At 43.2% G+C, this 26,903-nt stretch overlaps 1 protein-coding gene across 2 annotated transcripts in view; it reads right to left on the minus strand.

The window, feature by feature from the left end:
- ZCCHC8 (zinc finger CCHC-type containing 8) overlaps window positions 1-26,322 on the minus strand; it is a 32,593-nt gene extending 6,271 nt beyond the window's left edge. The window contains exons 1-12 of one of the 2 annotated variants that reach the window (XM_050747972.1): window positions 25,967-26,322; window positions 23,876-23,916; window positions 16,194-16,268; window positions 13,596-13,701; window positions 12,226-12,303; window positions 5,845-5,948; window positions 5,664-5,729; window positions 5,024-5,084; window positions 4,431-4,573; window positions 3,698-3,840; window positions 2,356-2,477; window positions 71-157 (exon numbers count right to left, since the gene is read on the minus strand). In XM_050747972.1, the coding sequence (XP_050603929.1) occupies window positions 71-157; window positions 2,356-2,477; window positions 3,698-3,840; window positions 4,431-4,573; window positions 5,024-5,084; window positions 5,664-5,729; window positions 5,845-5,948; window positions 12,226-12,303; window positions 13,596-13,701; window positions 16,194-16,268; window positions 23,876-23,916; window positions 25,967-26,167 (1,227 nt within the window). In that variant the 5' untranslated portion in view covers window positions 26,168-26,322. Of the gene's footprint in view, window positions 1-70; window positions 158-2,355; window positions 2,478-3,697; window positions 3,841-4,430; window positions 4,574-5,023; window positions 5,085-5,663; window positions 5,730-5,844; window positions 5,949-12,225; window positions 12,304-13,595; window positions 13,702-16,193; window positions 16,269-23,875; window positions 23,917-25,966 lie in introns of those variants that run through there. The other variant, XM_050747973.1, reaches the window with a different exon arrangement.
- Window positions 26,323-26,903: the final 581 nt, after the last annotated feature.

Genomic DNA, 26,903 nt, shown 5'->3' on the forward strand with positions numbered 1-26,903 from the left:
AATATGCTAATAATTTACAAAATCTCACAGACACAACATTTTATAGAGTACACCCTTAAAATCTATTTACCGTTTGGAAGTTAGAAGTAAGGTAATTGGCAAACACATCCTTCTGCTGACATGCCTGCATTGGTATGGAACCAAAGATCCTCCATTCCTAATAATGAAAAGAGAAGAAAAAAAAAAAATCATGTATTTGGAAAATGTCATGTTTTGAGATTTTGCTCAAAGGAAGTACAGCAGAGATCTCAAATTACGTTTTTCCTTCTTATGTTACTTTTCCTTTATTGGGAATTAAGGAAAATAATGATGTGTTGAAGGAAAACTAAACCTGCCTGCAACATAATCAAGACTATGAATACTAAAAGACTACCTGACACAATCACTTGGCCAAAAAAGGTTCTACATACCGCAAGCAGAAGATGTAGGCAGGAGTGACTGCTATGGGGCCTCCCAGGCTCCAGTCTCTCTCCCATCAAGCACTGGCACTGCTAACAGGGCCGTTCATAGCCCACTTCTCCTAACACACTTACTCATGAGTTTTCCATCTTCTGCTCTTTCTCTTTCCAAATACAGCACTCATCTTTAAAGATTCCATACCGCTTACTTCTCTCTCCTCTCCAATCGCACATTCAACAGTGGTTCTCAGTAAGAATCCCATGGAACTCTTGTGAAACATAGAGGTTCCAGGGTTTGAATCAGTTAAGTCTAAAGATGGGACTCAAGAATGTACATTTCTAACGAGTATTCCCAGGGGACTGTGAAGTAGACTGGAAGCTGCACTGGCTTCCAGAAGCACTGATGGTTTGTATCATGCACTTCTGCCCGTAATGAATTACACAGTCTTGTGTGATTGACAACTTTCTATCTGCTCACTACACTCTTAACTTCAAGTCTTTGGCTGTTTCCCTACTGTCCAGTTCCTAAGAACACACTTTTTATTTTTATGTTTTTTTGAGATGGAGTTTCGCTTTCATCACCCAGACTAAAGTGCAATGGCGTGATCTCAGCTCACTGCAACCTCCACCTCCTGGGTTCAAGCGATTCTTCTGCCTCAGCCTCCTGAGTAGCTGGGATTACAGGCGCCTGCCACCACGCCCGGCTAATTTTCATATTTTTAGTAGAGATGGGATTTTGCCATATTGGCCAGGCTGGTCTCAAACTCCTGAGCTCAAGTGATCCACCCGCCTTGGCCTCCCAAAGTGCTGGGATTACAGGCATGGGCCACTGCGCCCGGCCAATAATACACTTTTAAAATAAAACAGTACAATAGTTCATTGTTGAATCTTGAGACCTAAGATGGAAGCTGGAAAAGAGTTAAGTGTGGAAAAACCATTCATATACAAAATGAGAAATTTTACTTTGAGGGGAAAAAAGGCAAGAATAAACAGGAGAGTTATAGTATATTTAGATTTATTATAGATAGAAACTTATTTCCTAGGTTAATTCTGTAAAATATATAATACTGTCTCAGAACAATCCATATTGTTAAAAACTTTTAAAATGTTAGAGTAGTTTTAGATTTAGAGACTCTAACCAATCTATTTTGGCTCCCTTTCTGAGGGCACAAAATCAGAGAAAACTGCTGTTGATGAATATAAGACTTCAATTAAGATTCTAGCAAGATTCTATATAGGAAATTAAAAATGAAAACAAGTGGCCGGGTGCAGTAGCTCACGCCTGTAATCCCAGCACTTTGGGAGGCCGAGGTGGGTGGATCATGAAGTCAAGAGATCGAGACCATCCTGGTTAACATGGTGAAACCCCATCTCTACTAAAAATACAAAAAATTAGCCGGACGTGGTGGCGGGCACCTGTAATCCCAGCTACTCGGGAGGCTGAGGCAGGAGAATGGCGTGAACCCGGGAGACGGAGGCTGCAGTGAGCTGAGATCGCGCCACTGCCCCCCAGCCTGGGCAATAGAGCGAGACGCAATCTCAAAAAAAAAAAAAAGTAAACAAGTAACACATTTATCCCTTTAAATAGTAACTACTATATAAGTTTGTATGTATATATGAATTAAGTAATTATTTTTTGAGTCAGGGTCTCGTGGGATCTCACCTCACTCTAACCTCTGCAATCCTCCCACCCCAGCCTCTCTAATAGCCAGGACTACAGGCATGTGCCGCCACCCTTGGCTAGTTTTAAAATTTTTTGTAGGGACAAAGTCTTGCTATGTTGCCCAGGCTGGTCTCGAACTCTGGAGCTCAAGCAATCATCTTGCCTCGGACTTGCAAAGTGTTGGGATTACAGGTGTGAGCCACCATGCCTAGCCAACAAGTTAATATTCTGACCAATCTTTAACATAATAATATCACATCACACGATAATTTAAAAAAAAATAAATATACTTACATCTGGAATTCCTCTGGGAGTAGATATATTAAAACCAGGATAGTTGACCAATTTTGAGAGATCATAAGTGACACTTTTATTCTGCTGTATTTCTCCAATTTCTGTTTCCCCATCAGTGCTATCTATTACAGACCATAAAAAGTGTTAATATTGCTAAATGTCAATATATATCCCTCCCCAGACCAAAAGTACACCTGGAAAGTGCTTATACTCATGGCAACAGAATTAGTTTTGAAATGGCTTTCAATTTTAATTATAATTTTTCTTAACCATTAGGAAAGAATTTTTTTTTTTTTTTTTTTTTTTTTTTTTTTGAGAAAGGGTCTTGCTTTGTCACCCAGACTGGAGTGTAGTGGCACTATGTTGGCTCACTATAGCTTCTGCCTCTCAGGCTCAAGTGATCCTCCCACCTCAGCCTCCTGAATAGCTGGTTCTACACGCACGCACAACCACACCAGGGTAGGCTGTGTATTTTTAGTACAGACAGGGTTTCACCATGTTGCCCAGGCTGGTCTCAAACTCCTGAGCTCAGGCGATCTACCTACTGCCTCAGCTTCCCAAGTAGCTGGGATTACAGGCGCCTGCCACCACGCTTGGCTAATTTTTGTATTTTTATTAGAGACCGGGTTTCACCATCTTGGCTAGGCTGGTCTTGAACTCCTGACCTCAAGTGATCCATCCACCTCGGCCTTCTAAAATCCTGGGACTACGGCCATGAGTCACTGTGCCCAGCCGAAACCTGCTTTTTAAAAACTCAATATTGCACAAAGATTTTGCCATGTCAGCTCATACAGATTTATTCCCACTCTTCATATGTTGCAGAGAGTCCACAGCTCAGAACTACCAATTTATTTAACCATTTTTCTTTAGGGCCTTAATGTTGTCTTAGATTTTTCACTATCATATTCAATGATACAAAAAGATTCTTGTATACATACAGTTTATTTTGCATATGTGTATCTTTCTAGAGTAGGTATCTAGGAGAGAAGTTCTAGACTATTAGAGGTTTTCTGTGTTTCACATTTTACAGGTCTCCTGGCATTGAGGATCTATGTCTGTTATTATTACTGAGAAAGGTAAGAGCTTATGAGGACTGGCTGGAGAGTGATACTCTGGCCTAGACAGTACCTGAGCAAGCCCAGAAAACCATCAGATAATCTATGAACTCACTGAAATTTTAGTTCCTTCCTTGTAAAATTTACCAAGGAAACATCATCATGATATTTTTTAGTTAGCACACATTAAAGAAGTCAGCCGTTCCTATCACATTTTGTTGATTCTTTAACAACAACAACAAAAAAGGAAACACTTAAGGTGACTTCTCTAACTTAAGATACTATACCTTTTCCATCATACAGTGCAAGCCCCGAATTCTCCAATTCAGCCTCTTTGAGCCACCCTGGTGGGTAACCTAGCTGGCGCATCCGATAGATAAAAGGTGGAAGACTCTTGTCTGTCACACCTAGTGCATCTTGAAGTTCCTCACTAAGTAAAAATAAAGGAGGAAGAAAAATAATGAATTCTTGTTTGCATGAAAACACATACATAATATTCTGTTTTGTTTTTTTTTTTGAGACGGAGTCTCGCTCTGTCGCCCAGGCTGGAGTGCAGTGGCCGGATCTCAGCTCACTGCAAGCTCCGCCTCCCGGGTTTACGCCATTCTCCTGCCTCAGCCTCCCAAGTAGTTGGCACTACAGGAGCCCGCCACCTTGCCCGGTGAGTTTTTTGTATTTTTTAGTAGAGATGGGGTTTCACTGTGTTAGCCAGGATGGTCTCGATCTTCTGACCTCGTGATCTGCCCATCTTGGCCTCCCAAAGTGCTGGGATTACAGGCTTGAGCCACTGCGCCTGGCCAATATTCTGGTATTTTAAAACATTTCTTGCTTATATTACATACCATGATGGCTAACAAATATAATTAAAATTTCAAGAAGTGTTTCTAAATGAATTAATGTATATTACCTAGGGCTTTGGCAGAGTACACTTATATCCTGATAATTAGCCCGAAGAGACAGAGAACATTCGAAATGCTAGGGAAATAAAAATGACCTTCTATGGTAAAATGCCATTAATACCTAATAACTCCTGGCTTGAATCTTCCAAATCTTTCTTCTACTTCTTCTGCGTGGTATCGCTGCTGGAAATTCTGATTGTTTGCTTCCCCACAGGCATCCATATACTCTTTTCTCTTTTCACTTATTCGAGCAGCATTCCGAGGCTACATCATGACACATTTGAAAAGAATGGTTTCATGCAACTCAGAAATATTTCAGAAATTAAATACTTTTTTTTAGATCAAGTAAACAGATTATTTTAGTTTTAATGTATGACGAACAAGCGTAAAAGAGAGTGAATATTTTAGAAAAATAAGTAAGGAAAGGAGCAGTCTATTTATTACCTCAGTATTATAAATTAAATAAAGTTTTTAGGATAAACTCTACAATTTAACTCTGTTTATTCATATCAAATACAGAGAGTACTATTTTAAATTATTTACTAAAAAAATTTAATGTCTTAAAATATAAACACAAATTTGAAAAGATTTCAAATTAAAGGACTACAGGAAAGTAACAAAGAAAGTTCCTTCATGTCACACAATACCATAAATGTGTTGAAAACATTAGAAAGCTCTTGTTCAAAGACTTTTCTTAACATGAGAAAAATTTACCATTGGGCAATCTTTCATTTGGTGTTCTTCAGAACCACAATTGAAACAGTGAGGCTTTGGCCTATTTGGTCAAAAGACAAAGATTTTTATAATGTAAATAAAAATAGAAAAGCAAATCAATAAAATTCTATATGACAGCAAAGTGTATCAGAGAGATAAGAAAGCAAGTTCATCACAGATCACTAATATCTGCAACAAGAAGTACACTTTAATCTCTTGTATTTAGTGATTTAAATAGTACTATGCAGAGTCTTTTAACCAAGAACCCTTCTGTTCCTGACTGATCTGTTACCTCTTTTGAGTTTTTTCAGTGGTTAACAACAGAAGAATCGAGGTGAACAGATGATCATATTTCCATTAGGTAACATGGAAAGAAGGCAGATGGTTATAAGACTGCAATCAAATTGACAGCAACAATTACACTTTTCCACCCGCCCAGGCACATTAGGTGAGAACCAATGAATTCCAAGAAGCAGATGATCCATTTAAACGTTTAATATATATGTATGGAATAAAATTCTAGCTCAATCTGTAATTAACCTTAGAGTAAACCAGCAGTAAAGAACATTAACTTTTCAAGCCAAAAGTTTATGATTTCCGTTAAAAAAGTAAGTAAAACAAAACAACTCCCCACACAAACCTTTTTGCCTTTACTTGTATTTCTTGCCCTTCTAGAGAAACAATGTGGCTGAAGACTTGATGGTACCTTTAGTGAATTTTATTAAGGAATAGTTATCATGGTCTGCAAAATTTGGAAATTGTTTTAAAGGTGAACTTAGTGGTAAGATGCATAAAAGATCTTCATTCACTATGTAGGATACTTGGGTATTTCCCATCCTTCGGAAAGCTGAGGGTTTTCATTTAGAAGCGGTTGCCCCAATTTATCAAGGCAAAAATTAGTAAAATACAGGACACTTCCTACAACCTGCAGAAAACAAGTCAAAAAATATTGCTATTTAAGCAGGAAAAAAGACATTAAATAATGTAAGACTATGATTAACTGTTTTAACAATTTATTTTGGATGGAATTATTAGAAATAGTAACTTCCTAGTTATTAAGGAGCCAGACTTTGATGTGTAAGTAGAAACTACATCGTCAGTTCCCTCTCTCTCCTAGATCACTGTTTTTCCTCTGTATTGGATCATGACTATCTATCTCCAGAATTCAAACAAAAAATGAAAACCTTGACTCTCACGTTTCCCTCCAGTGCCCCATTTCATTGCTTCTCTTTGCAAGACATGCAGACCCTTTAGTTATTGTTTCCATTTCCTTTCTTCCCATTCACTCTTTTCTTGTCCCTCCAATTCTTTTTGAAAATTCCATACAGACAAGTGGGAAAAGTGGTACAATGAACACCCAATGTATCCTTCACCTAGACTGAACAATTGTTAGTAGTTTAACATTTTTGTCTGCCTCTCTCTTTACACATACACTGAACACACACACATACACTTTTTTGTTTGTTTTGAGATAGGGTCTCTGTCGCCCAGGCTGGAGTACAGTGGTGCAATCTTGGCTTACTGCAACTTCTGCCTGCCAGGCTCAAACGATCCTCCCACCTCAGCCTCCCGAGAAGCTGGGACCACAAGCACAGTCAGCTATTTTTTTGCCCAGCTATTTTTTTGTATTTTTAGTAGAGGCAGAGTCTTGCCATGTTGCCCAGGCTGCTCTCGAACTCCTGAGCTTAAGTGATCCACTCGACTCAGCCTCCCCAAGTGTTAGGATTATAGCCGTGAGCCACTGCACCTGGCCTCACATATACTTTATAATTTTTCTTTTTTTTTTTTTGAGGCAGGGTCTTGCTCTGTTGTCCAGGCTGGAATGCAGTGGCATGATCTTGGCTCATTGTAACCTCAAAGTCCTGGGCTAAAATGATCCTCCTGCCTCAGTCTCCCGAGTAGTTGCGCCACTACACACAGCTAATTTTCTTTTTGTTTTAGAGATGGGGTCTTGCTATGTTGCCTAGGCTGGTCTTAAACTCCTGGCCTCTAGCAATCCTTCTGCCTCAGCCTCCCAAAGTGCTGGGATTACAGGTGCTGAGCCACTGTGCCTGGCCTCCATTTTTTTAATGACACTGCCCTCTCTCTTGAACATTTCCAGTAATGCTTCTATACCTATCACTGGGCTGAGTTCCTAACATTGGAGCTTCCCAATGACCTCCATGCAGCCAAATTCAATAGCTAGTTCTCACTCTTCATCTTTCTTAACCTATCTGCAACAATTGACACGATTTTTCCTTCCTCCTAAAAACATCTTCCTCCCTTGTCTTCTAGGACATGCTTCTCCGTTCTCTTCTTTCCTTGCTGACTGAGCCTCAGTCTTCTGTGCTAGACTCTTCTCATCCCTCTATCTCCCATGTATTAGAGTGCCCTAGGTCTCAGTCCTCCTCTCCACTTTCACTACCCAGGTGGTTCATCATAACCCATGGTATGAAGTATAATATATATGCTTACTACCTCTAAAAGTCAAGTTATTATTATTATTATTTTTTGAGACAGAATTTCGCTCTTGTTGCCCAGGCTGGAGTGCCACGGCGCAATCTCAGCTCACCGCAACCTCTGGCTGAACCTCCTCGGTTCAAGCGATTATCCTGCCTCAGCCTCCCAAGTAGCTGGGATTACAGGCATGCACCATCAGACCCGGCTAATTTTGTATTTTTAGTAGAGATGGGGTTTCTTCATGTTGGTCAGGCTGGTCTCAAACTCCTGACTTCGTGATCCACCCGCCTTGGCCTCCCAAAGTGCTGGGATTACAGGCAGAAGCCACTGTGCCTGGCCTGAGATATTATTTTTTAATTATTATTTTTTTCACTGGGAGCATAGATTCAAGTTGCCCTGAATATATGTTCTCCTTTAAGCTCAAGTTCTGATCCATCCTAACCATCGATTTTATATATGGAAGTGTCAACTTGACAGCTCTCAAGGGGTGTGTGAGTGGCATCTCAAACTCACCTGCTTAAAACTGCACTGGATTCCTAGCCCCCTCCAAAACTGTTCCTCCTCTAGTCTTCCCCATCAGAGAAAATACGACGACATTCTTCCAGGTTCTCAGGACAAAAACCTGAGTCACTATGATGACTCTCTTGCTCTCATATTCTGCATCCAATTCATCAACACATTTGATCAGCTCTACTTCCCCAGTACATCCACATTCTAACCACTTCTCAGTAGCACCATTCTCACCCCAGTCTCAGTACCAATTTCTCTCACCTGAGTTGAATACAATAACTTCCTAACTGGTTTTCAGCTTCCACAGGTAACCAGCTACAGACTATTTTCCACACAGAACCCAGCTCTTTTAAAAACTCAATTCATGGCCGGGCGTGGTGGCTCACGCCTGTAATCCCAGCACTATGGGAGGCTGAGGCGGGTGGATCACGAAGTCAGGAGTTTGAGACCAGCCTGACCAACATGGTGAAACCCCGTCTCTATTAAAAATACAAAAATCAGCCAGGTGTGATGGTGCGAGCCTGTAATCCCAGCTACTCAGGAGGCTGAGGCAGGAGAATCGCTTGAATCCGCGAGGCGGAGGTTGCAGTGAGCAGAGATTGTGCCACGGCACTCCAGCCTGGGTGACAGAGCGAGACTCTGTCTCAAAATAAAAAAAAAAAAAAAGTCCATTCATATCATGTCACATTTCTACTTAAAACCCTCCATCGCTTCTCATCTTACAGTAAAATCTAAAGTCCTCATTACAGCCTATTGGACAACCTACAGATTCAGACCATGTGCTCCAGACTCTAAGGGCCTGGTTTTTTTTTTTTTTTTTTGAGAGAGTCTCACTTTGTTGCCCAGGCTGGAGTGCAGTGGCATGATCTCGGCTCACTGCAACCTCCGTCTCCCGGGTTCAAGCGATTTTCCGGCCTCAGTCCCCTGAGTAGCTGGGATTATAGGCTTCAGTCACCATACCCAGCTAATTTATGTATTTTTAGAAGAGATGAGGTTTTGCCATGTTGGCCAGGCTGGTCTCGAACTCCTGACCTCAGGTGATCCGCCTGCCTTGGCCTCCCAAAGTGCTGGGATTACAGATGTGAGCCACTGTGCCAGGCCAAGGGCCTGATTTTAAGCCCTGCCCTGGCTTTGCCACTCACTAACCCACTGGCGAGTTACTTAGCTTTCCATCTCTGTTTCCTCATCTGTACAACTGAAGCCTAAGAGCACCTTCACGAGTAATACCTGCAGTAAGCTTAGAACTTACATGCCAGGTAGTGCTCCTGCCTTGGGCTTTCTATTATGCTTCCTACAGCCTGGAGTGCCCCATGCAAACCACAGCCTCCACTCACTTCCTCAATTCATCCAAGGTTCAGCTCTGAGAGGCTGTCAGTCACTATGCAAACCACCTACTCCACAGCTACTCTCTGCTTTCCCTGCTTCATTTTTCTTCAGGACGCTACCTTCCCCAACTAGAATGTAATTTGATGAGAGCCAGGACTTTGCCATTCTTTTCACTGCTGTCTCCCTGGAACCCAGAAGGATCCCTGGGACAAAGCGGCATTCACTAAATATTTTCGTATTTGTTAAAGGTTTAAATTAATAAATAAAGAAAATTCCCAGTTTCTAGGCAAGTGCCACCTTTTTTTTTTTTTTTTTTTTTTTTGAGACGGAGTCTTGCTCTGTCGCCCAGGCTGGAGTGCAGTGGCACGATCTTGGCTCACTGCAAGCTCCTCCTCCCTGGTTCACACCATTCTCCTGCCTCAGCCTCCCAAGTAGCTGGGACTACAGGCGCCTGCCAGGATGCCCAGCTGATTTTTTGTATTTTTAGTAGAGATGGGGTTTCACTGTGTTAGCCAGGATGTTCTCGATCTCCTGACCTCGTGATCCGCCCGCCTCAGCCTCCCAAAGCGCTGGGATTACAGGCGTGAGCCACCGCGCCTGGCCGCAAGTGCCACTTTCAATCCCAGAACCTCGGGGTCAGAAGGAAAATGAAACACTACCTCATTCAAATTCAGAAATTTTTCTTTAAAGTGCCCTGATAACATCTCAGTCCCTATTTGACTCCAGTAATACTGAATTCACTTTTATAAATGAGAAGTGCCATTTCACTTGTTTTTTTTGTTTTCTTTTGAATGCCAGGTCATATCATTTTTCACATCTCTGATAGAAATTTGAACTTTCTAAGCGCTGAGTTGAAATGTACCTTCTTGTAGTCAATTCAATCACTGGTCTTAATTCTGCCACTTGGCACTTTAAAGGGTGATTTAAAGTAACTTTTACTCTTTTACAAACAACAGCCTTTATCCTATTTGTAGAGACGGGACATCCTTTGTAAATTTTCCTTTCAATAAAGTTTGTGGGCTCTTTGTCATCCCAGTAGGCCTGTATCTCTTTCTTTTATATATAGATATATATCTATAGATACATATATATATATATTTTGTTTGTTTTCTGGGACAGGGTCTTGCTCTGTCACCTAGACTGGAGTGCAGTGGCACAATCATGGGTTACTGCAGCCTTGACCTCAAGCAATCCTCCCACTTGAGCCTCCTGAGTGGCTGGGACTACAGGTCCATGCCACCACACTTGGGTAATTTTTTTTTTTTGAGACTGAGTCTCACTCTGTCACCCAGGCTGGAGTGCAGCGGCGAATCTTGGCTCACTGCAGCTTCAGTCTCTTGGGTTCAAAGCAATTTTCATGACTCAGCCTCCCGAATAGCTGGGACTACAGGTGTGTGCCACCACATCTGGCTAATTTTTGTATTTTCAGTAGAGTCAAGGTTTCTCTATGACAGCCAGGCTGGTCTCGAACTCCTGACCTCAAGTGATCCATCAGCCTCAGCCTCCCAAAGTCCTGGGATTACAGGTGTGAGCCACTTCGCCCAGCCACACTTAGCTAATTTCTTTTTTTTTTTTTTTTTTTGAGACGGAGTCTCGCTCTCTCTCCCAGGCTGGAGTGCAGTGGCCGGATCTCAGCTCACTGCAAGCTCCGCCTCCTGGGTTTACGCCATTCTCCTGCCTCAGCCTCCTGACTAGCTGGGACTACAGGCGCCCGCCACCTCGCCCGGCTAGTTTTTTGTATTTTTTTAGTAGAGATGGGGTTTCACTGTGTTAGCCAGGATGGTCTCGATCTCCTGACCTCGTGATCGGCCCATCTCGGCCTCCCAAAGTGCAGGGATTACAGGCTTGAGCCACTGCGCCCGGCCCACACTTAGCTAATTTCTTAAGAATTTTTCGTAGAGATGAGTTCTGGCTATGTTGCCCAGGCTTGTCTGGAACTCCTAGACTCAAGTAATCCTCCCACCTTGGCCTCCCAGAACACTGGGGATTACCGGTGTGAGCCACTGCACCCAGCCTAAAATTGTGGTATACTAATATGGGATCATACTACATAAACATGAAAAACAGTTTTCCTTCAATATTATATAATCCACTGTTACATTACCTTTTGAAATACTATATGCTGTGCTGGGCACGGTGGCTCACGTCTGTAATCCCAACACTTTGGTAGGCCAAGGTGGGCGGATCACAAGGTCAGGAGTTTGAGACTAGCCTGACCAACATGGTGAAACCCAGTCCCTACTAAAAATACAAAAATTAGCTGGGCGCCTGTAATCCCAGCTACTCGAGAGGCTGAGGCAGGAGAATTGCTTGAACCCGGGGGGCAGAGGTTGCAGTGAGCTGAGATTGTGCCATTGCACTCCAGCCTGGGTGACAGGGTAAGACTCCGTCTCAAAAAAAAAAAAAAAAAAAAAAAAAAAAAATTATAAGCTGCAAAATCATACTACTACATTGTATTAACACTAATGAATTTTGCATAGGTATTGAAAGGCTAGCTGTAGCCTAAATGTAGGTCATCCCTGTTAACTTCTATTTTTCACCTACCATTTGAGACTGTCAATACTTTAAATTCCAAATTTGCCATCTGTTATATTAGCTATCTATCCCTCTCAGCTTTAGCCATTATAAGTTCAACAAGCATGCTTTCTATATCTTCATCCAAGTTCTTGAATAAACAAAGTGGTTGGTCAATACAAAAACAAAGTTCTCCAAAGTATGTTTACTGTGCCCCAGGTCACAACGCAATTATTATTAAAAAGCAAACTGTAATATTTAGAGGCTAAAGTCCAAACTGCTATTTACCACAAAAAGATGCTGTTATCAAGTGAAGACATGACTATACTATTTTATCTTTTAAACACCACCCAATTGACATAGGATAGGAAACACCTACTGGCAGAATTCAAAACTGAAATGTCCAAACTTACACTGAAAGCTTCCTTGCTGTTCTTAATGGCACAGGACTCGTCCACTTTGTGGTCCTCCTCTAGCACAATACTGGATGGCTAATACAAAGAAAAACACACATTACAATGGGTAACCAATTTTTAACAAGTTTAAATGGAAGTTAGTAAGTTTAGAAATTAAGCTAAGAATGTTTATGAACGACATTTCATGTGGGAGAATGGAAGATGTAAAAGGAGAGCTTCTTCTGAAGCATTAGCATGCACTATGACTTTTTTTTACCAATATTAATTATGCCACTTTCAACACTTAAACTGGCAAGGCAGATAACCAGAAAGATTAAAAATACATAAGTTTTTTTATTTTTATTTTTTTGAGACGGAGTCTTGCTCTGTCGCCCAGGCTGGAGTGCAGTGGCCGGATCTCGGCTCACTGCCAGCTCCGCCTCCTGGGTTCACGACATTCTCCTGCCTCAGCCTCCCAAGTAGCTGGGACTACAGGCGCCCGCCACCTCGCCTGGCTAGTTTTTTATATTTTTTAGTAGAGACGGGGTTTAACCGGGTTAGCCAGGATGGTCTCGATCTCCTGACCTCGTGATCCGCCCGTCTCGGCCTCCCAAAGTGCTGGGATTACAGGCTTGAGCCACCGTGCCTGGCCAAAAAAATACATAGTTTTACATTACTGGTCAATACTGATAATATAACCCTCACAGACCTCAAGCCACTACAAAAGTTTCCTCGAATCAAAAATAATATTCAGTATGGTTTTTATTGTTAAATGTATTTTGTTTGCTGAATCTTTAAAAATTGTATAGAATACATAAAAACCAAAGGGATAAAAAACACAATCAATCAGAACACTCTGTTCTCCAAAGCCTGAGGATAAACAGCTAAAATTCCTTATTTGAGAAATTCTATTTACCTTAATTTTTAATTAAAAAAAAAAGACTCAGATATCATCACTCTCCTTTTTTTTTAAACATAAATGCATGATCCAATATTCACACTGTAAAACTTCTTAGATTTCTTTGGGCACACAATTGATTTTCTAAAAACAAGTAGTGGGAAAAAAGGACAGCCCACAAGCTGGTTGGTTTTAGACAAAAGGAATCCATCTTTTGTAAACCCCAGAAACTTAGATTTTTTTCGGCCTAAAATTAATTTTCTGCCCAAAACCACACGTCCAAGTTAGGCAATGTAAAAAGTCTGAGCCACAATCTAATAGAACGCCGTGTGGCTAAACCAGTCAGGCTTCAGAAAAGCAAGCCAGTGGAAAGAGACGTGGTGAATGGTGTTAATCATTTTGGTTTTGATTCAAGAGGATCCTTGTGGCCCAATAATTCGCAGTGAAACGCATAACCTACTAATCTTAAAGTCTCTTAAATTTGAAATACCTGGGGCAAAAGATTAAAGGCAGTCTTTTCCACATCATTTTTCTGCTGTTCCTCAAATCTTTTTACTAAATTTGATACAAATTCCTCTATTTCTTGATGATATTGCCTGTGTAAGAGGACAAAATGGTCAGAACCCAGACAGAGTAAAACATTCAATAGACTGAAGTCTTACACATTACTATAAGATGTCAAATGTGAATGTTGTTGTTTTTCAGAAGTTTAACAAATCACCAACTCTCTGTAATACTCAGGAACATATTCCTTAAGATAAATTACATATTGTTACCAAGTTAATAAAATAATTATGATAAAGTAACACAGTGATTGGCATAACTGCCAATCAGCTGTGCAAAGAATACACGGATTTGATTTATAAATTCTGTGTACTTAATTTTTTAAATAGATACTACAAGTAAATGGTTCAAAATCCAAGAGAAGTTAAATGGTTACATAATGAAAAGCTCCCTTCCTACCCTGTCTCCTGGCCATCTATTTCTGCAACACAAAGATAGTCAATATATATTCAGGTCTTCCACATCCTCCTCCCAGAGATTCTTTTTTTTTTTTTTTTTTTTTGAGACTGAGTCTGGCTCTGTCGCCCAGGCTGGAGTGCAGTGGCCGGATCTCAGCTCACTGCAAGCTCCGCCTCCCGGGTTTACGCCATTCTCCTGCCTCAGCCTCCGGAGTAGCTGGGACCACAGGCGCCCGCCACCTCGCCCGGCTAGTTTTTTGTATTTTTTAGTAGAGATGGGGTTTCACCGTGTTAGCCAGGATGGTCTCGATCTCCTGACCTTGTGATCCGCCCGTCTCAGCCTCCCAAAGTGCTGGGATTACAGGCTTGAGCCACCGCGCCCGGCTAGAGATTCTTTATACATACATAAGGAAACACCAATATAAATATGAAACTGGAAAAGATAAAATCAAAATGCAAAGCAAGAAAAAATACTGAGGTCTACTTTCCCCAGCCCTCCAGGTCAAGAACCAAGCTCATCATATATTCTGTAGTGCTCAGTTCAGGAGGTGTCGAAGGAGCCCAAGTCTTTTACGATGTAATCGGGGAGCCATAATGTCTCAGACTCAGTTTCCTTTTCACAGACTTGATGATCTTTTAGGTATCTTGTAGCTCTGACATTTTAAGATTTCTGCAGGTGGATCACTTGAGGTCAGGAGTTCAAGACCAGCCTGGCCAACATGGTGAAACCCTGTCTCTATTAAAAATACAAAAATTAGCTGGGCCTGGTGGCGGGCGCCTGTAATCCCAGCTACTTGGGAGGCTGAGGCAGGAGAATTGCTTGAACCCAGTGGGTGGAGGTTGCAGTGAGCCAAGATCATGCTAGCCTGAGCAAAAAGAGGGAAACTCCATCACAAAAAAAAAAAAAAAAAAAAAAAAGAAAAGAAAAGAAAAAAGAAAAGCCGGGTGCGGTGGCTCACATCTGTAATCCCAGCACTTTGGGAGGCCAAGATGGGTGGACCACCTGGGGTTGGGAGTTCGAGACCAGCCTGACCAACATGGAGAAACCTCATCTCTACTAAAAATACAAAATTAGCCAGGTGTAGTGGCACATGCCTATAATCCCAGCTACTTGGGAGACTGCGACAGGATAATCACTTCAACCTGGGAGGTGGAGGTTGTGGTGAGCTGAGATTGCACCACTGCACTCAAGCCTGAGCAATAAGACCAGAACTCCATCTCAAAAAAAAAAAAAAAGAAAAAAAAGATTTCTGCAGGTTAAACACTAGGTGAATGGTGCAGAAATGAGACCGTCATGAGCTAGAGGGTTACTGATTCTAACCTGGGCATGGGAGGGACAATAGTGCTACAGCCCAGTCGTGCCCAGCACCTTGCTGCTGTATTTAGCATCCAGCTTCCCCACCTCAGAGCCTTGGGTTCCACTTCTGCTGAGATAGAGTAGGTTATGGACCTGGCATTGTTCCTTCCATCTTCTTGACCTTGGTCAGCATTAAGAAGACAACAATATGACTAAGTGACTTTCAAGGGAGCAAGCAACTATGTGAAATGTCTATGACCATGCTCTGCAGAAGGGACAGAGCAAACCATTTTAGAAACTCTCAGCAAGCACTGCAGGAATGCACAGGGTCACCCGAAACCCTGATGCTAATGGTTTGCAAAGTCTTATTTTGCTGTTAAAAGAAATAATCAAGTGAGTAGGCTTTGAAGATGGCCAACATGGAAAACTCAGTTACCTGATTCGGAAAGAGAAATAGTGAACGTCATTGTTATTGTTACAATGATAGTGATGATTTTTATTAGAAGCCATTTATTGAGCTCTTAGAGGTGCTCATGTAGCTACCTCACAGGCAGTTACTATGACTATCCTGTTTTCCAGTGAAGTAACGGATGATGTAGCAAAGATTTGTGACCTTACCAGGTTCACAGACATAGAAAGTAAGAGTCCAGATATTCAGGTCACTGTGACCCCAGTGTCCTTGCTCTTAATCATGATTCCTTACGCTTTAACTCCAGGGTCATTTTAAGTAAAATAATAAAAATGATATAAGTACAAATGAAAACGGCATATTTATAAAGTTGTTCCATAAACACATTATTATTTTTAGGAGAGGGAAAAAATTACTTACTTTGAAATAGCATTGTTCATGAATAGAATCTGTAATATAGGTCCATCTAACTTAGTATCGTTCACCAATATTCCACTAAAACAGAAGTTAGAACATATTCTTAGAAGACATTTAAGTAAAACTTGCATACATATATACAAACGCATAACTTTTATACATTATTTATTTATTTATTATTATCATACTTTAAGTTCTAGGGTACATGTGCATAACGTGCAGGTTTGTTACATATGTACACTTTTTTTTTTTTGAGACGGAGTCTCGCCTGTCGCCCAGGCTGGAGTGCAGTGGTGCAATCTGGGCTCACTGCAAGCTCCGCCTCCCGGGTTCACGCCATTCTCCTGCCTCAGCCTCCTGAGTAGTTGGGACTACAGGCACCCGCCACCTCGCCCGGCTAGTTTTTTGTATTTTTTTTTTTAGTAGAGAGGGGGTTTCACCGTGTTAGCCAGGATGGTCTCGATCTCCTGACCTCGTGATCCGCCCGTCTTGGCCTCCCAAAGTGCAGGGATTACAGGCTTGAGCCACTGCACCCGGCTACATATGTATACTTGTGCCATGTTGGTGTGCTGCACCCATCAACTCGTCAGCACCCATCAACTCGTCATTTACATCAGGTATAACTCCCAATGCAATCCCTCCCCGCTCCCCACATTTTTTTTTTCTTTTTTGAGACAGGTTCTCACTCTGTCGCTCATGCTGCAGTGCAGTGGCGAGATCTTGGAACACTGCAATCTCTGCCTCCCGGGATCAAGCAATCCCACCTCACCTTCCCAAGTAGCTGGGACCACAGGTGCAGAACACCATGTCTAGCAAATTTTTGTATGTTTTATGGAGACAGGGTTTTGCCATGTTGGCCAGGCTGGTCTTGAACTCCTGAGCTCAAGGGATCCACCTGCCTCGCCCTCCCCAAGTGCTGGGATTACAGCTGTGAACCATCTCACCAGCCTTAAAATTCTTAAGTACCAAAGATCATATAGTATTTTACACATACTGCAGTTTTCGCAAGAAAATTATACATTTCCACCAATTCTATCTACTTTAATAATTTTATACAGAGGCATCACTTAACTTTTTTTTAAATGTTTAACAACAAATTAAGAACTGCAGTTAATCTTTCAGTTTTCAACCAAACAGTTTGCCTAATGGTTAGCTTCCTTACAAATTAGGGGGAGGGAAGGAAGGACTAGGTAAACAAGTAAACGAGCAGGTTACAAGAATATACTTCCTTTTTTTTTGGGGTGGGGGGATAGAGTCTCGCTCTGTTGCCCAGGCTGGATTGCAGTGGGGCGATCTCAGCTTACTGCAGCCTCTGCCTCCCAGGTTCAAGCAATTCTCCTGCCTCAGCCTCCTGAGTAGCTGGGATTTTAGGCGAGTGCCACCACACCCAGCTTAATTTTGTATTTTTATTTTTATTTTATTTATTTATTTATTTTTGAGATGGAGTCTCACTCTGTCGCCCAGGCTGGAGTGCAGTGGTGCGATCTCAGCTCACTGCAAGCTCCGCCTCCCGGGTTCACACCATTCTCCTCCCTCAGCCTCCTGAGTAGCTGGGACTACAGGCGCCTGCCACCACACCCAGCTAATTTTTTTGTATTTTTAGTAGAGATGAGGTTTCACTGTGTTAGCCAGGATGGTTTCTATCTCCTGACCTCATGATCTGCCCGTCTCGGCCTCCCAAAGTGCTGGGATTACAGGCGTGAGCCACCACGCCTGGCCCAATTTTTGTATTTTTAGTAGAGACGGGGTTTCACCATGTTGGCCAGGCTGGTCTCGAACTCCTGACCTACTGATCCGCCTGCCTCAGCCTCCCAAAGTGCTGTGATTACAGGTGTGAGTCATCATGCCTGGCCAAGAATATACTTCTTTTTTCTTTCTTTTTTTGTTTGAGACAGAATCCCGCTTTGTTGCCCAGGCTGGAGTGCAGTGGCGAGATCTCAGCTCACTGCAACCTCCACATCCCAGGTTCAAGCAATTCTCCTGTCTCAGCCTCCTTAGTAGCTGGGATTATAGGCATGTGCCACACATCTGACTAATTTTTGTATTTTTAGTACAGATGGGGTTTCATCATGTTGGCCATGCTGGTCTCAAACTCCTGACTTCAGGTGATCTGCCGGCCTTGGCCTCCCAAAGACCTTGGGCTACAGAAGTGAGCCACCGTGCCTGGTATATTTCTTTCTTTCTTTTTTTTTTGAGACAGAGTCTCGCTCTCTCGCCCAGGCTGGAGTGCAGTGGCTCGATCTCGGCTCACTGCAAGCTCTGCCTCCTGGGTTCATGCTATTCTCCTGCCTCAGCTTCCCGAGTAGCTGGGACTACAGGCGCCCGTGACCATGCTTGGCTAATTTTTTTGTATTTTTAGTACAGGCGGGATTTCACGATGTTAGCTAGGATGGTCTCGATCTGACCTCGTGATCTGCCCGCCTTGGCCTCCCAAAGTGCTAGGATTACAGGCGTGAGCCACCGTGCCCGGCCTGTGCCTGGTGTATTTCTAAAGGAATCTAAATGAATGTGGCTTGGAAGTATATACGAAAGAACACTTTATAAATAGATAGACTCTTGGAGGGCAAAGCATATTGTACTAAATATCTCAAATCCAAGATTCTAAAGAAGAGATATAAAAAAAGTATACTATTCCTGGATTTGACTTTCAAATACTACAAAAAACAGAACTAGAATGTAGCCTAAAAACCTGTAATATATCCCATGGGTAACCTGGGGCCAGATAAATGTCTGATTCTTCCTCTTCTCACCTGCCTCATATTCCTTTACCTGTATAGCATGTGAAATAAATGTCTCTATTTGGAATTGTCCATATCAAGGTCAGAAATATGGCCGGGCGCGGTGGCTCAAGCCTGTAATCCCAGCACTTTGGGAGGCCGAGACGGGCGAATCATGAGTTCAGGAGATCGAGACCATCCTGGCTAACACGGTGAAACCCCGTCTCTACTAAAATACAAAAAACTAGCCGGGCGAGGTGGCGGGCGCCTGTACTCCCAGCTACTCGGGAGGCTGAGGCAGGAGAATGGCGTGAACCCGGGAGGCGGGGCTTGCAGTGAGCTGAGATCCGGCCACTGCACTCCAGCCTGGGCAACAGAGCCAGACTCCATCTCAAAAAAAAAAAAAAAAAAAAAAAAAGAAAATAAGAGGCTGGGTGCAGTGGCTCACACCTGCAATCCCAGCACTTTGGGAGGCAGAGGAGGATAGATCACGAGGTCAGGAGTTCGAGACTGGCCTGGCCAACATGGTGAAACCCTGTCTCCACTAAGAAAAAAAAAAATACAAAAATAAGCCATGCATGGTGGCACATGCCTGTAAACTCAGTAACTCAGGAGGCTGAGGCTGCACTCCAGCCTGGGTGACAGAGCAAGACGCCTGGCCAACCAGGGATGTTTTTAAAAGTCACATGCAGCTGTATGGTTCCTAAATTGAGTCCAGTTTGATAAACCAGCTATAAATATACTCACAGTTGGAGAAATTTGAATATGGTAGGGACATGATTAAGGAAGTCATGCCAGTTATTAGGTGTGATAACTGAGTGGTGGTTATGCATGAAAAAGTCTCTATTTTTAAAAATACACGTTGAAATATTTGGGCTGAAATGTGTATGCGATTAGAAGAAGGCAATATGGTAAAAATATTAAATGTTAAATTAAGTGAGGAAAATATGGGTGTTAACCATACTGTTCTTTTCATTTCTTGTATATTTTCACAATAAAAGTAAAAGAAGGCCGGGCAAAGTGGCTCATGCCTGTAATCCTAGCACCTTGGGAGGCTGAGGATGGCAGATCACCTGAAATCAGAAGTTGGAGACCAGCCTGGCCAACATGGTGAAACCCCATCTCTACCAAAAAACAGAAAAATTATCCGGGTGTGGTGGCACACACCTGTAGCCCCAGCTACTCGGGAGGTGTAGGTGAAAGAATGGCTTGAACCCAGAAGTCAAAGGCTGCAGTGAGTCAAAATCATGCCGTAGCACTCACGCCTGGGCAACAGAGTGACACTCTGGCTCTGTCTCAAAAACAAACAGAAAGTAAAACAAACAAACAAACCCCAACAAAATGTTTATTAATTAAATAAAGAGGAGAGGGCTGGGCACGATGGCTCATGCCTGTAATCCCAGCACTTTGGGAGGCCGAGGCGGGTGGATCATGAGGTCAGGAGTTTGAGACCAGCCTGACCAACATGGTGAAAAACTGTCTCTACTAAAAATACAAAAATTTTTATTTTTAGGTGGTGTGCACCTGTAATCCCAGCTACTCAGGAGGTTGAGGCAGGAAAATCACTTGAACCTGGGAGGCAGAGGTTGCAGTGAGGCGAGATCACACAACTGCACTACAGCCTGGGCGACAGAGTGAGACTCCATCTCAAAAAAAAAAAAAAGAGGAGAAACAGACTAAGCCCAGTGTAACCCCAGGACTTTGGGAGGCCGAGGCAGGAGGATCACTTGAGCCTAGGAGTTTGAAACCAGTCTGGCAATTTGGCAAAACCCCATCTCTAAGCTAAATACAAAAGTTAGCCAGGTGTGATGGCATGTTCCTATGGTCCCAGCTACTCAGGAGGCTGAGATGAGAGGATCACTTGAGCCTGGGAGGATGAGGCTGCAGTGAGCAGTAACTGCGTGACTACACTCCAGCCTAGATGACAGAGTGAGAAATTGTCTCGAAAAAAACAAAAACAAAACAAACAAACAAAAAAAAACAAAAAACCAGGAGACACTTCTGATTATAAGTTTCAAAAATAAGGACTAAATCAAGAGACATGAGAGTACAAATTTTATCTAAATAATTTCATTTGTCTTTTTTCCTTGGTTTTCTGTACAACACTTTATCAGCCTGACAATATGGAGGGCACTAATTCTAAGAAAATACTAATTTATTTCTTTTTCATGATGCTAATCCTTTGTGCTTATAAACTGGCAAAGCCTATATATGACGCGGTAATCATTTGAACTCAGATAAAAATCACCCAATTTAAGATAAATATTAAATGTTTAAATGATTGACTCCATTAGAAAATGTATACTTATCTAAATAAAATATCTTATATAAAAATTACGACTTTTATGAGGAATCCTAGTTATATTTAATATACTTAAAACCTAATCAAAAATCAGTTTATTTTATTAAGCCTCCCAAGTAGCTGAGACTACAGGCACATGCCACCACATCCAGTTAATTTTTAAAAAATTTTTTGTAGAGATAGGGTCTCACCATGTTGTCCAGACTGGTCTCCCACTTCTGGTCTCAAGCAATGCTCCCAACGTGCTGAGATTACAGGTGTGAACTATTGTGCCCAGCCAAAACTGAGTTTAGATACACAAAGTGAGCTCACATAGAGAAAGGACGATGAGATATAAGGAAGATAATTTGAAATATTGGCCGGGTGGGTGGCTCACACCTGTAATCCCAGCATTTCAGGAGGCCAAGGCAGGCAGATCATGAGGTCAGGAGATCAAGACCATCCTGGCCAACACGATGAAACCCCATCTCTACTAAAAATACAAAAAAATTAGCCAGGCGTGGTGGCAGGCACCTGTAGTCCCAGTTACTCAGGAGGCTGAGGCAGGAGAAAGGAGAATTGCTTGAACCCAGGAGGCAGAGGTTGCAATGAGCCGAGATCACGCCACTGCACTCCAGCCTACGTGACAGAGCGAGACTCTGTCTCAAAAAAAAAAAAAAAAAAAAAAAATCTGAAATATTTCTAAATTCTAAAATTTAAACTTGTAGTCACCACTGCAGCCAGTTATTCCCACTGGTGCCAGGGACTAAAAAGTACATGTGAAGCTGGGCACAGTGGCTCACGCCTGTAATCCCAGCACTTTGGGAGGTTGAGGTGGGCAGATCACTTGAGGCCAGGAATTCGAGACCAGCCTGGCCAACATAGTGAAACCCCATCTCTACTAAAAATATAAAAATTAGCTGAGTGTGGTGGTGGGCACCTGTAATCCCAGCTACTTGGGAGGCTGAGGCAGGAGAATTGCTTGAACCCAGGAGGTGGAGGTTGCTGTGAGCTGAGATAGTACCACCGCACTCCAGCCTGGGGAATAGAGTGAGACTCTGTCTCAAAAAAATTAAAAATAAATAAAAATAAATAACAAAGCGCATGTGAACTTATATCATGGCACCTCCAAATTCTGAAAGCTTGAAAATACCATTTCTCATAATCTGTACTTTAACAAATACTTTAGATTTAGTGACTGTTAAATAAATTTATATTTTGAGATACCAGCATTTAATATTTTTGTTAAAGTTAGGTGCCTAGGCTGGGCATGGTGGCTCATGCCTGTAATTATAGCACTTTGGGAGGCCTAGGCAGAAGGATCACTTTAGGCCAGGAATTTGAGCTTGAGCAACAAAGCAAGATCCTGACTCTATTAGAAAAAAAAAAAAATAGCTGGGCGTGGTGGTGTCTGCCTGTAGTCCTAGCTATTCGGGAGGCTGAGGCAGGAGGATCAAGGCTTCAGTGAGCTATAATTGCAACACTGTACACCAGCCTGAGTGATACAGCTAGATGTTGTCTCAAACAAAAACAAAAACATGACCAGGCGCGCGCAGTGGCTCACACCTGTAATCCCAGTACTTTGGGAGGCCAAGGCGGGCGGATCACGAGGTCAGGAGATCAAGATCATCCTGGCTAACACGGTGAAACTCCGTCTCTACTGAAAATACAAAAAAATTAGCCGGGGGTGGTGGGGGTGCCTGTAGTCCTAGCTACTTGGGAGGCTGAGGCAGGAGAATGGCGTGAACCCAGGAGGCAGAGCTTGCAGTGAGCCGAGATTGTGTCACTGCACTCCAGCCTGGGCGACAGAGCGAGACTCCGTCTCAAAAACAAAACGAAAACAAAAACAAACAAACAAAAAAACATAAAATCAGATGCCTAAATGCAAATCTACACACTGTATCTTTTTCAAAGGCACGTTACTTTTTCTTCTAAAATGCTGATTCTTGCATTGTTTCTATTTATGAACACATTTTAACTATGTAAATAAATCTTCAGCTAGAGTAATACTATAATCTTTTTTTTTTTTTTTCAGACGGAGTTTCGCTCTTGTCACTCTCAGCTCACTGCAACCTCTACCTCCCGGGTTCAAGTGATTCTCCTGCCTCAGCCTCCCAAGTAGCTGGGATTACAGGCGCCCACCACCATGCCCAGCTTATTTTTGTATTTTTAGTAGAGACAGGGTTTCACCACGTTACCCAGGTTGGTCTCGAACTGACCTCAAGTGATCCGCCCACCTTGGCCTCCCAAAGTGCTGGGATTACAGGCGTGAGCCACTGCACCTGGCCCACAATACTATAATTTTTTTTTAGGTGCTGGAATTATAGGCATGAGCCACCAGACCCAGCCAATATTGTAATTTTAATTCTAACTTTGTAGAAATGTTTGTTAAATAGGAATAGCTAGGTTAACAACTTGCCTATTCTGAACATTAAGTAAACATTTTCTGGATTTTGTTTCATAAATACTTTCACCCATTATTGAGCTTACAATTTTAATCCACTTATGAGAATTCAGACCTTATCCCCACAAATAAAGAACTATTACTTTGACTTCTTCAGAGTATGCTAAACAAATAAAAATGATACAAAAATCGCATACACTTTTTACAAAGAAATTGTGATTAAATATTAGTATCAGGATAAATAATAAGGGACAACTATGGATTAATTTCAAAAATCTCATACCTTGGTCGAGTTAGAATGTTCAATTTTCGTTTAAGTTCTTGATGTTATTATTTGTTAAGGAAGATAAGCCCTCATTTATTTATTTATTTATTTATTTATTTTTTTTTTTTGAGACGGAGTCTCGCTTTGTCGCCCAGGCTGGAGTGCAGTGGCCGGATCTCAGCTCACTGCAAGCTCCACCTCCCGGGTTTATGCCATTCTCCTGCCTCAGCCTCCCGAGTAGCTGGGACTACAGGCGCCCACCACCTCGCCCGGCTAGTTTTTTGTATTTTTTAGTAGAGACGGGGTTTCACCATATTAGCCAGGATGGTCTCGATCTCCTGACCTCGTGATCCGCCCGTCTCGGCCTCCCAAAGTGCTGGGATTACAGGCTTGAGCCACCGCGCCCGGCCTGATAAGCCCTCATTTAATAAGGCAGATCATAAAATTCAACTACTACTACTGTAACTTTTGGTATCAGAATATTATAAAGATAAAAGACCCACGGATATTTTGAGGATGACACACTTATTGAGCTTCTATTTTGTTGCAGGGGTAGGGTTTTGAAACCCAAAATTAAAATACAGTTTTTATCCTTTCGAACATACATTCTAAGACACGATCCTGAAGTTCTACAGACTAACAAACCGAACCCAAAACATTATTAAATCATCAGTGTTCCTGTGAACAACCTTTCAACAACCACTATGTGATAAAAAGAATGCAGTATAACGAGCTGTTAACAACTTTAGAATGTGGAATAAATCTATGGATATCCACTGTAGAATCCTTTCAACTTTTCATTTTTTTTGAGACAGAGTGTCGCCCTGTCGCCCAGGCTCCAGTGCAATGGTGTGATCTCGGCTCACTGCAACCTTCGCTCCCAGGTTTAAGCGATTCTCCTGCCTCAGCCTCTCGAGTAGCTGGGATTACAGGCACGCACCACCACGCCCGGCTAATTTTTTGTATCTTTAGTAGAGGCAAGGTTTCACCATGTTAGCCAGGCTGGTCTCGAACTTCTGACCTTGTGATCAGCCCGCCTCGGCCTCCCAAAGTGCTGGGATTACAGGCGTGAGCCACCGTGCCCGGCTTCAATTTTTGTATTTCGAAAATTTTCCTCACAATGTGGAGGAAGATGACATTCTGAAAAAATAAATCGGGCTTCAAAAACCTCAAAAGCTGATATCCTGGCTGGGCGTGGTGGCGGGCGCCTGTAATCCCAGCTATTCGGGAGGCTGAGGCAGGAGAATCGCTTGAACCCGGGAGGCGGAGGTTGCAGTGAGCCGAGATCGTGCCACTGCACTCCAGCCTGGGCGACATAGTGAGACCCCATTCCCCCATCCCGTCCCTCCAAAAAAGCTAACATACCAGTCACCTTCAGTTCTCCTTACAAATTTTAAAAGGAAAACTACCCGAACCAAAGTTATCTATCTACCTATAAAACTCCTAAGAACGTAAAAAAACATACTAGCAAATCAAGAAAAATCTGCAATCTTGTAACTCAAGTCTAACAGAAACTTCTTTGGCGCTTTTCCCCAAGGTGCTGCAAAGCATCTTCAGCACAGAAGCGAGCTCCGACTGGAAGAACTCTAAAATTAATCCCCAATTTAAATCAAGCAATTAACCAATTATCTCAGCACACCCGGATTCCTTGAGGTCCCCAACTCTGCATTCTGGGACCACTAGCGTTTGCCCCGGTATTAAAACTGATCCCGCGTCTAAGCAGCCGGTATTTCATCACCTACAACTATAACATGACGGCACAACTTGAGCGTGGCTGCAAAATATGAAACCTTATCACGACCTCAAAAAGAGGCGGGCAAGCAGGGGCCTGTGTACAATCTGTCAGGTGAGCAGCCTAAAATAACCCTAAACCCGCGTGGGAGGCAAGAGTGGGTCTGGTCAGGAGACGGCCTCCCTGAGGGGAAGAGGTCTGCGCCGAGGCGCCGGGGCAGCCTGCGCGCCCCAAACCCTAGACTCTCGGCCCGCCGGCGGGTGACAGAAATCACTTGGAATTCTGGCCCTCCTGGAATTTCCGCCCGCGCCCTCACCCTCTCCCGGCGCTGCCCCGGCCCCACGCCCGGGTGACAGGGCCCAGCGAGCGGGAAGGATATTCTCGGCGCGGAGCTGCTCGATGGTCTCCTCGCACTGCCGAAGCCGCTCCCGTAGCTCCGCGTCGCCGACCCCATTTTCGTCCTCCTCGTCGCCGTCCTCGTCCTTGAAGCGAGTGTGAACGGGCTTCAGAATCGACTCTTCTGGGTGGTCGAACGGCTCGAACAGCTCTAGATCGCCAAAATACACCTCCGCCGCCATTTTGGGCTGTGGAAAAGATTCGAGAAGAGGCGGAGCCGGCCACCAGGGCTGGGGGACGAAGGTTGGAAGGCGCCACCACTCTCCAGAGCTCTGGTCGCGCGGAGCCACCCGCTAGGGTTTTGTCCAGACGCAGGCCGCGAAAGCTGCACACGGGGCGGGGCCAGTCGCTAGAGACTACAACTCCCAGAATGCAGCGGGGCCTATCGGGGCTAGCGATTGCCCGGAATATGGCATGCTGGGACGTGTGGTTTCTAAGCGACTGGCACTCATTGTCTGCATTGCATCCTGGGATTGGTGCTTTTTGAAACGCGAAGAAAGCCGGAGTAGGTCAGAATGCGCTAAAGCAATATGGGGCCAGGGGGCGGTGGTTCACGCCTGTAATCCCAACCATTCGGGAGGCCGAGGCGGGAGGATCACGTGAGCCCAGGAGTTGGAGACCACCCTGGGCAACAGAGCGAGACCCAGACACTACAAAAAATATAAAAATTAGCTGGGCGATTGTAGTCTCAGGTGCTCGGCAGGCTGAGGCGGGAGGGTCCCTTGAACCCAAGGGGTCGAGGATGCATTGAGCCCAGATGGCGCCATTGCACACCAGCTTGGGCGACAAAGCAAGACCCTGTCTCAAAAAGAAAAAGAAAAACAAAAACCAGTATGAGATGTTCCTATTAGGTAACTAAGGCTGAAAAATCAGAGCACGACGCATAGCTTCCTCACAGATTCTGGTGTGCATGCCACA

Source organism: Macaca thibetana, chromosome 11, assembly GCF_024542745.1.
Source record: "Macaca thibetana thibetana isolate TM-01 chromosome 11, ASM2454274v1, whole genome shotgun sequence".
Classification (NCBI taxonomy): Eukaryota; Metazoa; Chordata; class Mammalia; order Primates; family Cercopithecidae; genus Macaca; species Macaca thibetana.